Source organism: Carcharodon carcharias, chromosome 19 (assembly GCF_017639515.1).
Source record: "Carcharodon carcharias isolate sCarCar2 chromosome 19, sCarCar2.pri, whole genome shotgun sequence".
NCBI classification, from domain to species: Eukaryota; Metazoa; Chordata; class Chondrichthyes; order Lamniformes; family Lamnidae; genus Carcharodon; species Carcharodon carcharias.
Window position 1 is genome coordinate 88,363,430 of NC_054485.1, and position 13,803 is coordinate 88,377,232.

At 42.1% G+C, this 13,803-nt stretch overlaps 1 protein-coding gene across 2 annotated transcripts in view; it reads right to left on the bottom strand.

Annotated features, from left to right (window-relative positions):
• The window catches only part of LOC121291710 (complement C3-like), a 73,317-nt gene that overhangs the window by 25,101 nt on the left and 34,413 nt on the right, over positions 1-13,803 (bottom strand). For both annotated transcript variants that reach the window (XM_041213203.1, XM_041213202.1), the window contains exons 11-15: positions 11,202-11,375; positions 9,180-9,371; positions 6,386-6,580; positions 5,670-5,819; positions 3,182-3,311 (exon numbers count right to left, since the gene is read on the bottom strand). In XM_041213203.1, the coding sequence (XP_041069137.1) occupies positions 3,182-3,311; positions 5,670-5,819; positions 6,386-6,580; positions 9,180-9,371; positions 11,202-11,375 (841 nt within the window). The remainder of the gene's footprint in view (positions 1-3,181; positions 3,312-5,669; positions 5,820-6,385; positions 6,581-9,179; positions 9,372-11,201; positions 11,376-13,803) is intronic.

The window sequence follows — 13,803 nt, forward strand, 5'->3', positions numbered from 1 at the left end:
TCTATGCTTTCCTTTCCTGTGCATGTTTGATTGACCACTGGAGAAGGTGATTTCCTCTGTGTCTAATCCATGCTGTGCCTGTCCTTGGAGTGTTTGATGGTAAAGTGTAGAGGGAGCTTTGGTCTGCATCTTACCTATGTTATATCTGCCCTACTAATTTGATGGGACATTGGAATTGGAGAGGTCTAGGGCCATGTCCAAATGGGGCGGAAATAATGTGCCTCAAAAGTGAATAACTAGCAATGCTGATTCCCATGGGATAAAAGTGGCAGTGACAAAATGGATATACTAGGTAAGGGCCAAAAGCACAGAGCAATTGTGAACTGTTGCTTCAGTCTGGAGGGAGGTATATAGTGGTGTCCCCCATGGATTACTATTAGGGTAACTGATCTTAGTGATATATATTAATGACCTGGACATAAGCTTACAAGGCATAATTTCAATCTGAAGAACAGGGAAGGGAGTGGTAACAGAATTCAGGAGGGCTTAGGCAATCTGCTGAAATGGATTAACACATGGCAGGTTAATTTCAATGCTGAAAAATGTGAATTGATACATTTTGGAAGGAAAACAGAGGAGAGGCAAAAGAAACTTCATGTGAATTGTTAAAGTGGATACAGGGAAAGAGAGACTTGGGTTTTACCCAGTGTTCAGTACAGAAGCTTACACAGAATTACTATCACTCTCTCTCTCTCTCCCTTTCTATTTCCATTTCACTCATTCCCTTTCCCTTTAAACCCATACCCTGCTTCTCTCTGAATCCTTCTTGATTGAATAATACACTGAAATATTTCCCTCTCACTATTTAAAATAACACATAAATCACATTAGTGTGGCATTTTTGTATATCTTAAAAGATTCAATTTGGGACATGGCATTGTTAGGTAAATCCAATTTCTCAACTTGATAAGTGTTGAAAGTTGTTTTGGAAAATCGTTCAAAAGCTTCTTTCTGTGAATACATTCCTACATTGTGGAACTGAGTTATCTTCGCAGAGACAGGAAATGGAATTGTTGAAGAGTGGTGCAGGTTTTGGCTGATTGAACTGATTGGCTGTGAGAATTAGGTTATGTTCCTTGCAGATACACAACATAAAAGCTGCTTACAATAAATGCGCTGAGAAAATGAAATGCTTAACCAATGTCTGACTAGCTTAAAAATTTTCAGACACATGAAAGAACAAGAGAAGGAACTAATATACAAAAGTTTAGACAATCAGGTAACAGGAGGTGGTGGCATAGTGGTATTGTCACAGAGCTAATATCCTAGAAGTTCTGGGGACCTGCATTTGAATCCCACCATGGCAGATGGTGAAATTTGAATTCTAAAATATGGAATTAAAAATCTGATGATGACCATGAAATGCTAAGGGAAGGAATCTGCTGCTCTGCATGTGACTCCAGATCCACAGCAATATGGTTGACTTTTAAATGCCCTCTGAGCAAGGGAAATAAATGTTGGCCTAGCTAGTGATATCCACATCCCATGAACAAATATTAAAAACAATTAAGGCAAGTGGAACAATTCACTTTCTGAGTCAGTTTAATCTGAAGGCCTGAGCTAATGATTGTAAGGATCAGGAAATCAAGTCCCATACTGGGATTTTGTTAATTTTAATCCTGTTTTCTCCTTAAGAATAAACAAGAACCTGCAATCAAAACCCCAAGATGGAATGGTATACACCAGCCTCCTCCAAAACCTTTCCACTCTCACACAGCTTGGCAGGGCTGTACGCACCTGCTTCCATTCTTATCAATCGAATCTTAGTCAGAGAATCACTTGCAATGGCTTCTACTCCTGCTCCTGCATGTTACCTCTGGTGTACTCCAAGGGTCTATATTTGCCTCCCTCCTGTCTCATCCACATGCTGCCCTTAGTGACATTATCCAAAAACACAGCACCAATTTTCATATGTACACAGATGACCTCAGGTTCTATCATACAACCAACACCTCCGATTCCTGTACTATCTCTACATAGTCACAATGCTTATCTAACATCCAATATTGGAGAATGGGAGCACAAAGTGGAGTCGGTGAAGCCTCAATGTGATGGGAAATGAGTGCGAACTTGGGAATTTGCTACTACTGGGATATTTCTGATAAGTTTTTTTTTCTCAAGCTATAGTTTAGATTATCAATCAAACTCTGACTTAGAACTTCAGAACTGCAAGTTCGATGAAAAGCCTATTTTAACAAGACTTTCCTGGCAGTGAGAGTTATCTGTCAATCAGTTGAAAGCAGTTGCTTGAAGAGATGTGAACTACTGGAGCAAGAATCTGACTTTGCAGTTGGAACTTGGGAGTGAATCATCAGCAGACAGGTTTTGCAACCATGCAGATTGGGAGCAGAGTGGGGATCATGAGGCTAGAGTGCAATGAGGAAGTAGTGCTAACTTGGGACTTTTATGCAGGTGGGAATTCAGTGTAGAGGGGGCAAGGTAGTACTGCCTTTTATATATTTTATCAGCCACCAGTAGCGAGTGTTCAAAGGCATTAAATAGGTGAGCAGCTGGGTGATTGGTTAGTGAGTTATCACTCTAAACGTAGCAGTAGGTTAAGCTGGTACTGGGGAGATACAAGTATTGCATTAAATTTATAGCTAAGCTCATTAAACAACTTAATATGACTAAAGTCAATAGTTGAGTGATATTTAAAAACTTGAAATGTAATTAATTAAATAGAACACTTGCTTAATTAGAAGATGCACTTCTAGCTCCTTTCAGTCCTGACAACAGGTGACAACACATTGTAGACCTAAGATATTAAATTATTTTTCTCTCCACAGATGTTGCCTTGCCTACTGAGCAGTTCCAGCCTTTTTTATGTTTGTTGTTTCTTCAATTCAGTTTGCTAGCATGCACAGTTTTATTTGCTTTTATTTCCATAACTGTTGTTCTAAAAAGGGTGGGTGTCACAATGTATCATCAGGTGGTTTTGGTGGATTCATTAACAATATATTACAAGGTAGTTTTGGTGGATTCATCAACGATATATTACAAGGTAGTTTTGGTGGATTCATTAACAATATATTATCAGGTAGATTTGGTGGGTTCATCAACAATATATTACAAGGTAGTTTTCATGGATTCATTAACAATATATTATCAGGTAGATTTGGTGGGTTCATTAACAATATATTAGCAGGTAGTTTTGGTGTTAGAGTGATTTACAATGCATTACCTGTAGATTCTGAAGGCTTTGTCTTTAGGTTGAAGAAAGGATACAGTCCAGAATCATGGAAGATACCTAGAGTATTATTCCCACTTCCATGTGATGATGCAAAATCATATGAATTCAAATCTTCAAAGACCTGTTTAGTGGAAGAAAATGCAGAATAAGTCCATTAGCGGTGCTAGTGGGTTACTGTGCCATGTATTTGACCCTGCATATATCTTCATTTTCTGCACATTGGTAAGAACATTTTGGAGAATAGCACACTTCCAACTTCAGGAATCCGGGCCAATTTTAACCTAGCCTACCCATCAGGAAGTTATAAAGATCTGGTGCAATGCCAGGTTTGATATCCCACCAGATAAATCTCACTATTAGGCAAGATGTCAACCTAGATTTCTACCAGATTCTGTGGGTTTCATGCCCAGTGGGTTTGGTTAAAATTACCACCTAAATTAAAATGGATTAGGTATGGAACAGGAAAATATAAAGCCCAGTCTAATTTTTTGGGGTTTTTTTCCATAGAATATGAACATCGCTAGAATGGGCAGTATTTTGTTGCCCACCCCTCATTGCCTTGAGAAGGGTGAGCCACTTTCTAGAACTGCTGCAGTGCATGTGGTGTAGGTACATGCATGGTGCTGTCAGGAAGGGAGCTCCAGGATTTTAACCCAGTGACAGTGAAGCAACAGTGATATAGTTTCTGATTAAGATGGTGAGGATCTTGGAGGTGGTGGTGTTCCCAAGGATTTGATGAGCTTGTCTTCCTCAGTGGTAGAGGTCACAGGTTTGGAAGGTGATGTCAAAGGAGGCTTGACAATTTGATGCACTGCATCTTGTTTATGGTACATGTGAAGGAGGGAGTGAATGCTTAAGGTGGTGGATGGGCTGCCAATCAAGTAGGCTACTTTTTCCTGGCTGGCCTTGAGAGTCTTGAATGTTGTCGGAGCCATGATTGTCCAGGCAAGTGGATAGTATTCCATTATAGCTCAGCTTGTACTTTGTCGATGCTGGACAGGCTTGGGGAGAATCAGCAGATGAGTTCCTCAACACAGAATTTCCAGCCTCAGACATGCTTTGTTTTGAAACAGTATGTATATGGCTAGTGCAGTTCAGTTTCTTGTAAATACTAACCCCAGGAATTTAATGCTGGGGGAATTCAGTGATGGTCATGCCATTACTTGTCAAGAGGAGATGGTTAGATCCTCCTTTTTTGGAGATGGTCATTTCACCTTGATCTCAGAGAACCAGGGCAATTAACTGAACATCATTAAATACTGTGGGGGTAATTGGAACTTCAGGGCAGGTGAGTGTAAAATGGATGTGATTGAATGACTGCCGCATATGCATCCCCTGTAATCTTCAGGAGGGTCAAGCAGGGCTTGTAATCGGTGACCTACTTTATATCTCTGTTTTCTACACTGTCAGCTGACATTAAAATTATCCCCATGCTGTGGCATGTTAGGACATCAGAGAAAGGGACTGGTGTGGACCATTCAGCCCTTTGAGCCTGCTCCACCAATCAACATGGTGGCTGATCATCTACTTCAACTCCACCTTCTCCCCACTATATCCATATCCTTTAATTTCCTTTGCATCCAAAACATCTATCTACCAGCTGCCTTGAAAATTTTTAAGGGCTGGGCTTCCACAGGTCTCTGGGTTACAGAGTTCCAAAGATTCATAACCCTTTATGTTAAGATATTTCTCCTCATCTAAGTCCTAATATTCTGGGGCTGTGACGCTTTGTTCTAGATTCCCCCAGCCAGGGGAAACAATTTTATTTCCCAGCAGCTACCCTGTCAGCCCCTTAAGAATTATACATGGTTCAATTAGATCAGTTCTGATTCTTCTAAATTCTGGAGAATATAGGCCTAATCTTCTCAAACGCCCTTAAGGTAAGGGAGGCGATGGTGCAGTGGTATTGTTGCTGGGCTAGTGATCCAGGGTAATGCTCTGGGGACTAGGGTTTGAATCCTGCCACGGCAGATGGTGCTATTGGAATTCAGTAAAAATCTGGAATTGATTTTGATAAAAACCCATCTGGTTCACTAATGCCTTTAAAGGAAGGAAGTCTGCTTGCCTGGTCTGGTCAACATTTGATTCAAGACCCACAGCAATGTGATTGGCTCTTAAATGCCCTCTGAACAAGGGCAATTAGGTGATGTCCACATCACATGAATGAATAAAAAAAATTGCCTCATCCCAGGAATTAGTTTAGTAAGCTTTTGTAACACTACCTTTAGGGCATGTATATCCCTCCATAGGAAGAGAGGCCAAAATACCCCACGAGTGATGTGAACCAAGTCTCTATATAATGGTAGCAAGCCTTTTTAAAATTCTTATATTCCAATCTCTTTATAATGAGATTGTCCTTAAGGTGACAGTCCCATGATGCCAGAAGTTCATCTTCTACACATTTCACAGTACTAATTAACTTAGGATCTATTGGTTTCCAAATATGTATGAGGACCATTGCTACCTAATGAGCCATTACCTTCCTCATGGTGATAGTGTCCTGTGTATTTAGTTCTTTAAGCCTGGTATCCATCGCCTGCACAAATACTTTCGCTGGACTCTCCGACAGAACTGTTAACAATAATTCATGACTTTTCCCGTGCTGGTGGAATGCTGAATCCACCTGAAACTGTAAATTGCAGTCAGATTGTGAGTCACAAGAGACAGCAATGGTCTTCTGAACTTACAAATAGCAGTAGATCCCATGGGTACAGAATTGGCTGTGAGACAGACAGCAGAGGGTGGTGGTGAATGGTTGTCTTTCAGAGTGCAGCGCGTTCCCCCATTGAACTGTATGAGGACCGCACAGCTCTTTTGGGAATATACTCGTGATTAGGACTTGTGTATTTGGGGCAAGGCCAGGAGAGGTAACGGGACAGGTGAAGATCTAAAGATGTGTCTAGAGGACGTATGAATGGGAGGATCCTGAATAGCTGCTGTCCCAGTGCAAACTCGAAGTGAAAGAGAAACAAGAACAGCTAATCAGAAAAGAAACACAAACAAAAATGGGGGCAGAGGTTATGATCTAAAATTGTTGAACTCAATGTTGAGTCCAGAAGGCTGTAAAGTTGAACGTTGACGTGCTGTTCCTTGAGCTTGTGTTGATCGCCATTGAAACACTGCAGAAATTGCATCGATGTCGATTACAGAGAATGTAACGTGGTACATATATCACAAAAAAAGTGTGCGGCAAACCTTAATATCGCATAAGCTCCCCACTTCAACCTGTAGGTAGTCTGCGATGATTTCCTCTCCGCCATCATCAATTAGGATGTAATAAGCAACAATGCGGAAATGAGGAATCATGTCACGAGTGATGGGAAGTTCAAATGCGGTCTCCGGCGTCCACTCGACTCTCCTGAAATCCAGCACTTTGCTTTTGCTGAGCACCTGACAATAATATATAGCTGCAATCAGAGCAAGCACACATTCAGAATACAGTCCTTGGGAAAAGCATATGAACATTCAGGCAATTAAGATTATAAAAGGGTGGAATTTATTCTACCTCGGCAGACCGGATCTTGAGTGCGGCATTAAATTCTGGGCAGCGCGGCTCACGAACGATCTGTTTTTCTCGGGGTGGGTGCAATGCTGCTCGCCAGAATGATACTGGTGCTAAAAATATGGTGCTTAATTTATGAAGCTGATGTTACATATACCAGGCTTGTATTCCTTTTGAATATAGAAGTTTAAGGGGCTGAGGTGTTAAAGAAGATGAGAGGGTAGATCGAGAGATCCTCGGGTCGGGGAACCCATACCCCATAAAATTGGAGCTAGTTCATTCAGGAATGATGTGAGAAGATGTACTTTTTCAAACAAAGGTTATTGTTAACCTGAAACTCTCTCTCTCTCTCTCAACGACCCGCTGCAGCAGAGGATCAACTGAAAAATTCAACATTTTCTTGTTGGTTAATAGTGTCAAGAGCAATGGAACCAATGTGGAAGATGGATCTAAGGACCAGATCATTAACAATCTAATTAAATTGAGAAGCAGGATCGTGGGTATACCCACACCACACGGACTGCAGCGGTTCAAGAAGGCATCTCACCGCCACATTCTCAAGGACAACTAGGGATGGGTAATAAGTGCTGGCCTTGCGGGCGAAGCCCACATCCCATGAATGAATAAGAGAAAAGAAAGGCTGAATGTATGCCTCCTGCTCCCAGACCACGTTCCTGTGGGCTTATTTTGTTGTTCAGTTATGGGTGCTATTTACTGAAAATTTCATGCTTTTTATTATTATTCTTAGGCAGCATCTGTGCATCATTGGCCAGCCAGCATCCCTCATTGTCCTTGAGCTGCCTTCTTGAACCGCTGCAGTCCATGTGGGTGTAGGTACACCCACAATGCTGTTAGGGAGGGAGTTGAAGGATTTGATCCAACAACAGTCAAGGACTTGATGATATATTTCCAATTCAGGATGGTGTGTGGCATGGAGGGGAATTTGCAAGTGGTGGCATTCCCTTGTATCTGCTGCTCTTGTCCTTCTAGATGGTAGGGGTTGCAGGATTGGAAGGTGTTATCAAAGGAGCCTTGACAAGTTGCTGCAGTGCATCTTGTAGATGGTGCACACTGCTGCCAATGTGCATTGGTAGTGGAGGGAGTGAATGTTTAAGGTGGTGGATGGGTTGCCAATCAAGTGGGATGCCTTGCCCTGGATGGTGTCAAGCAAGTGGGATGCCTTGTCCTGGATGGTGTCAAGCTTCTTGACTGTTGTCGAAGTTGCAGACATCTATCAAGTTGAAAGTATTCCATGACATGTGCTTTGTAGGTGGTGGACAGGCTTTGGGGAATCAGGAGGTGGGTTATTTGCTGCAGGATTCTTAGCCTCTGACCTGCTGTTGTAGCCACAGTATTTGTATGGCTAGTCCTGTTCAGTTTCTGGTCAATAGTAACCCCCAGGATATTGATAGTGAGGGATTCAGTGATGGCAATACCATTGATTGTCAAGGTGAAATGTTTAGATTAGCTCTTGTTGGAGATGGTCATTGCCTGGCACTTGTGTGGTATGCATATTACTTGCCACTTGTAAGCCCAAGCCTGAATGTTATCCAAGTCTTGCTGCACATGGACATAGACTGCTTCAGTGTCTGAGGAGTTGCGAATGGTATGGAATATTTTTTCACTCATCAGCGAACATCCTCTCTTCTGACCTTCTAATGGGGAGAAGGTCATTGATGAAGCAGCTGAAGATGGTTGGGCCTAGGATACCATGAGGAACACCATATCTTTGATAAGGCGCCAATCTCAAATTTTAATCAGGCTTCTTTAATTGAATCATGAATATATCTCTATATTTTTAAAAAATAATGTATTGCTTGTGCACCTATGCAAAGTGCAATTTTCAATGCTGGAATATTATTTGAACTCTTATGCTGGGAATTTGCTTGGGGGTTGGTTCTTTCTCTGGTCTTGGCAGAAAGTGGGGGGGGGGGGAAGCTTTGGAGAAATTGGTATTACTGACCATTCTCATTGGTTCACAGGGATTTCAATGAATCGTTGACTGAAATTATGCACGGGGATCAAGGGAACCCCACCACACCCCCACTCCCCACCTTTCACCCCTCACCCCTCCTGCAACTTCACCTCCAAGCCACTCACCACCCTGACTTGGAAATATATTGCCATTCCTTCACTGTCACTGGACCACCTTCCCTAACAGCACTGTGGGTGTACCTGCACCACATAGACTGCAGCGGTTCAAGAAGGTGGCTCACCACCACCTTATCAAGGGCAATTAGGGATGGGCAAGAACAGCTGCCTAGCCAGCGATACCCACATCTCTAGAAAGACTATTTTTAAAAAATCTCCATATTTGGCTGGGTGTCAGACTTTGTCTGATAATTGTTCTTGAGTTGCCATGGGATGTTTTTACTGTGGTAAAGGCACAATAAAATTGTTGAATTTGTACTGTAATCATCCACATTATTTGTGGATTAAGGTCTGCCTTACACCTTGAAACCTTTCATGAAAGTTTTGTAAACTAACCATATAATAGTAGTAATGGACATTATGGATGCTCTCTTGGCTGATTGCTGTCAGTTTTACCGTGATGGTGTCTCCAGGATACAACAGAGCATGTGGCACCTTGATATGCAGGTACCTTTTGCTGGCAGAATAGTATTTCTTCACGGCTTTATGCATCTGTTCATACCCAGTAGAATGGTTCCCAACACTCACCTGGAGAGGCAACAGATAGGGTCAAGAGATGGCTGTATATCTAGATGGGTAGACAGACATTAATAGATGCATTGAGAGATGGATGGTGGCACAGGTAGACAAATGACAGGTAGATGTTTCTTGGAACAGAAGAATGTAGAGATAATAGACAGGCATCTGACTGTTAAATGCAACAACTGATAAAGTCAATCACCGGGAGATGAATTTGTCTTGAAAGCTGTGTAAAGAAATCATCATTCTACGCCCCACCTCATATCTGGAAAGGAGAAGTCTGAGTGGTGCCTTAATAAAGTATTTACAATTATAAGGTGGTTAGGATGGATAGGCAGAAATAAGATTTTTCACTTGTGTGGAATTCAAAACCAGAGTCCATGAATATTGATCAGACACTACTTAATCCAAATAAAAAGAGAAAATGCTGGAAAAACTCAGCAGCTCTGGCAGCACCTATGGAGAGAGAAACAGTTTTTTTTTGTTTCCAGATGACTCTCCTTCAGAGCTGAAGAGAGGTAGAAATATGATGGGTTTTCTACTGTTAAAGAGAGGGGGTGGAGCAGGTGGAGCAAAATAGGTCAGGTATAGGAAGGACCTCAGGAGAGATTTGACAAAGATGACATGGGCACAGGACAAAGAGAGTGGTAATGATAGTGTCAAAAACTAAGGCAGATGCTAATGGTGGTGTAAAGATCAAATAGCAGTATGTGTTAATAACAAAACAAGGGTCAGCACTCTGACAGCAAAATATAAAAACAAGTTACAGACTGGCCCTCTGCGGTGAGGAGGGTTGGGAAAAAATATATCAAAATGGAGGATATAGTTCATGACCTGAAGTTGTTGAACTCGTATGTTAAGTCCAGAAGGATTTGAAGTGCCTAATTAGAAGATGAGGTGCTGTTCCTCCAGTTTGGGTCAGGCTTCACTGGAACATTGTAGCGGTAATAAATCCAATCAGGAATCCAGCAAAACTTCAACAGGGTTTACATAATGTTACATTGGCCTATCACCAAGATCTCTGGTTGGGTTGTAGGAGAGAATGTTATGTTGAAATGTATTCCAGATGAACCTCCAGAGGCCAATTCCCACTCCAGTGAAAAATGAGTGACAACTGTACATTCCCTGAAAACTTAACTCTTTGAAAAGTGAAGACTGGGAGGAGCCCTGATAGAAGCCTTTGAAATATAAAGGCATTCATTTGGATAGACGGAAGGATTTTTTTTTCATTTTGAGAGGAATTCAAAAGCAGGAGTCACAAATAAATCCAACCTGGAATTCATGGGAAACTTCTTTACCAAGAGAATGATGAGAATGTGGAACTCATTTCTACATGGATCAGTTGTGGAGAATAATGAAGATGCATTGAAGGGAAGATAGATATATACAAGAGAAAGAAATTAGTAGAACATTGATAGATATTGATGTCAGGAAATCAAGTGTGAAAGGTAAAAATATTCTTGCTAAGTTCCTGATTGGGTTTAAGTTAACTTTGCCCATATGCAGGCAAGACTGGGGGAAAACCATCGGACAACAAGGGCGCCTCTCAGCAGCGAAGTCCGCAGCGAGGGATGGAGGTAAGGAATACCAGTCCCAACTTTTTGAGTATAGAAATAAGAGGCAAATACCAGTGGAACAGAATCCCACCCTCAGATGCTCCCCAGCCCCCAACCCAGACAGTAAGCCAATAAGACAATTATTTGGTTTTGTCAGGGGGATGGGGAGAAGGGGCTATAATCAGGCCAAATTTTACCATTAACTGGAACAGAATTGTTGGTTATGCATTAAATTATCAAAATCAACAAATATCTTTTTTGAAAACCGGAAACAAACTCTTACATTAATGTTTATATCTTGCGTATTCCAGGGAACATTGAGGGTAAAGCCTAGCTCACCGATTTGGTCAGTCAGTCCTTCACTGGAAACGTTCACTACCTTTTCCCCTGCAATACTTAATGATACATTGAGAGGTACATCTGATGCAGGAGAGCCATCGGGATAGGTCACTGATATCTGTAAGACAAATCGATAACAAAGAATAAAATAGTACGGGGAAAGAGAAGAAAAAGTGCAAGTGCCTCCTTGAGCTGCCAATGTCTCAGAAATTTACTCTTCCTATTCGCTGGGGAGGTGTCTTGTGGTGCAGTGATAGCGGCCCTACCTCTGACCTGGAAGTTTTGGATTCAAGTCCCTCTCCAGGACTTGATGGCAATAGAAGGTGCATTAAGAACATAGCCAAACAAGTTGATTATCAGCCTGTAAACCCTCCCAATATGCCTGATGGCAGGCACAAGGAGTGGGAGAGTTTCCTGATCAGCCATGCTGAAGAAGGGAAGCCACAGCAGTACTTTGCTAAGCATAATCATGGACAAATCTGATGAAAGTCTATGGTCTCCAACTCCCTCTTCAGGCATTGCACCTGAAGAAGGACCAGAAATCCCTGGGGAGACTGTTGCATTTTAGTAATGTCACTGGTTTAGTAATCCAGTTTAATATCTCAACATGACTCTTCCTTTAATACCCTGACTACCACTTCACTGTTATCTGAATTTGTTTTTCTATTTTTGTTACTAAATGATTGTTGCCTGTTTTTAATCTGATTACTTGGTCTATATATGCATTTTTGGAGAAAGCCATACTGCAAACCAGCCTTCCAGTTATGAACGCATACCTTGAAAAAAATACAATTATTATTGCCTGAAGCATGGCACTCCCAATAATTTAGTGCCCCCTCCATACTTCATTGGAGTTTGAGCCTTGATTTTTGTTGTCAAGTACCGGAGTGGGACTTAAACCCACAAGCTCCTGATGCAGAGGCCAGCATACTACTAAGAGAACCGCAGCTGACAACTTGAGATGCTTGGGGGTCCTTATAGTTGGGGTCCAGAAACAAATGGTATGGGGGCAGGAGGAGGAGGGGATGGAAGCAATGCTGCTTTGACATTTCTCCCAATTTTAATCACCATTGTAGTCAGCGCAAGGCCTAAAACTGACATTACTCTCAATCTGATCAGTCTCTCAACTGGCCAGGTGGGTTCAAAAACATCTCCTCAAATTCACCTTCCTCCTGGAAACCCTGAAACTGTCTGGCCTGAACAGTGATTTCAGTAACTTCTAATTTTCAGCTCTGTTCTATTTTCAAGCCTGTTTAAGTTGACTGCCAAGTTGCCCAAGCTTTCCATCTTGTTTACTTCCTTACATTACTGCAGGTGTGAACACCACCAACTGGAAGTTCTCCTCCAAGTCACTCACCACCCTGACTTCAAAGTATATTGTCATTCCTTCACTGTTGGTGGGTCAAAATCCTGAAACTCTCTTCCTAACAGCACTGTGGGTGTGCCCACACCACATGGACTGTAGTGGTTCAAGAAGGCAGCTCACCACCACCTTCTGAAGGGCAATTAGGGATGGACAATAAATGCTGGTCCAGCCAGTAAAGCCTACATACCATGAATTAATTTAAAAAAGTGTACCATGCACTTGGCAACTAATGGAGTTGTTTCCCCTCCCTCCTCTCTGCTTATATTCCTACCCCTGCCTTCCTATCAATGTTCAGTGTTGAGGAAAGATGCCCACCAGATACATTAGCCTGCCAGGTCTATCGTCTCACTGATGTGGCACTGCTCAGTGTTTCTAGCATGATGCCCTGTTTTGCACCAAATCGGAACCATCTCTCATTTTTCAGGTGTTCTTATCCAATGCCAACATTGGGAAAGAGAAATTGGCATCACCCGCTCCAGTGATTCACTGTTGCTCTTGAAATCGGCATCAGGTACTATCCCCACTTCTGCCATGCAAGCATGCTCGTGATATGAGACCGAGAGATAGAAGTGATGGGTTTCTGCTGCTTTGAACGTGCAAGCATACGAACATATGCATTAGGAGCAGGAGGAGGCCACTCGGTCTCTTGAGCCTGCTCCACCATTCAATGAGATCATGGCTGATCTGATTGTCACCTCAACCCCACATTCCTGCCTACCTCCAATAACCTTTCACCCCTTTGTTAATCAAGAATCTATCTAGCTCTGCTTAAAAATATTCAAAGACTCTGCTTCCACCGCCTTTTGGGGAAGGGAGTTCCAAAGACTCACGACCCTCTGAGAGAAAAAATTCCTCCTCAGCTCTGTCTTAAATGAGTGGCCCCTTATTTTTAAACAGTGACCCCTAGTTCTAGATTCTCCCACAAGAGGAAACTTCCTCTCCACATCCATCCTGTCAAGACCCCTCAGGATTTTAAAGGGTTCAATCAAGCCACCTTTTATTCTTCTAAATTCCAGTGGTTACAAGCCTAGCCTGTCCAACCTTTCCTCATAAGACAACCTGCCCATTCCTGGTATTAGTATAAGAAACCTTCTCTGAACTGCTTCTAATGCATTTACATATTTCCTTAAATAAGGAGACCAATACTGTACACAATACTCCAGATGTAGCCTCACCAATG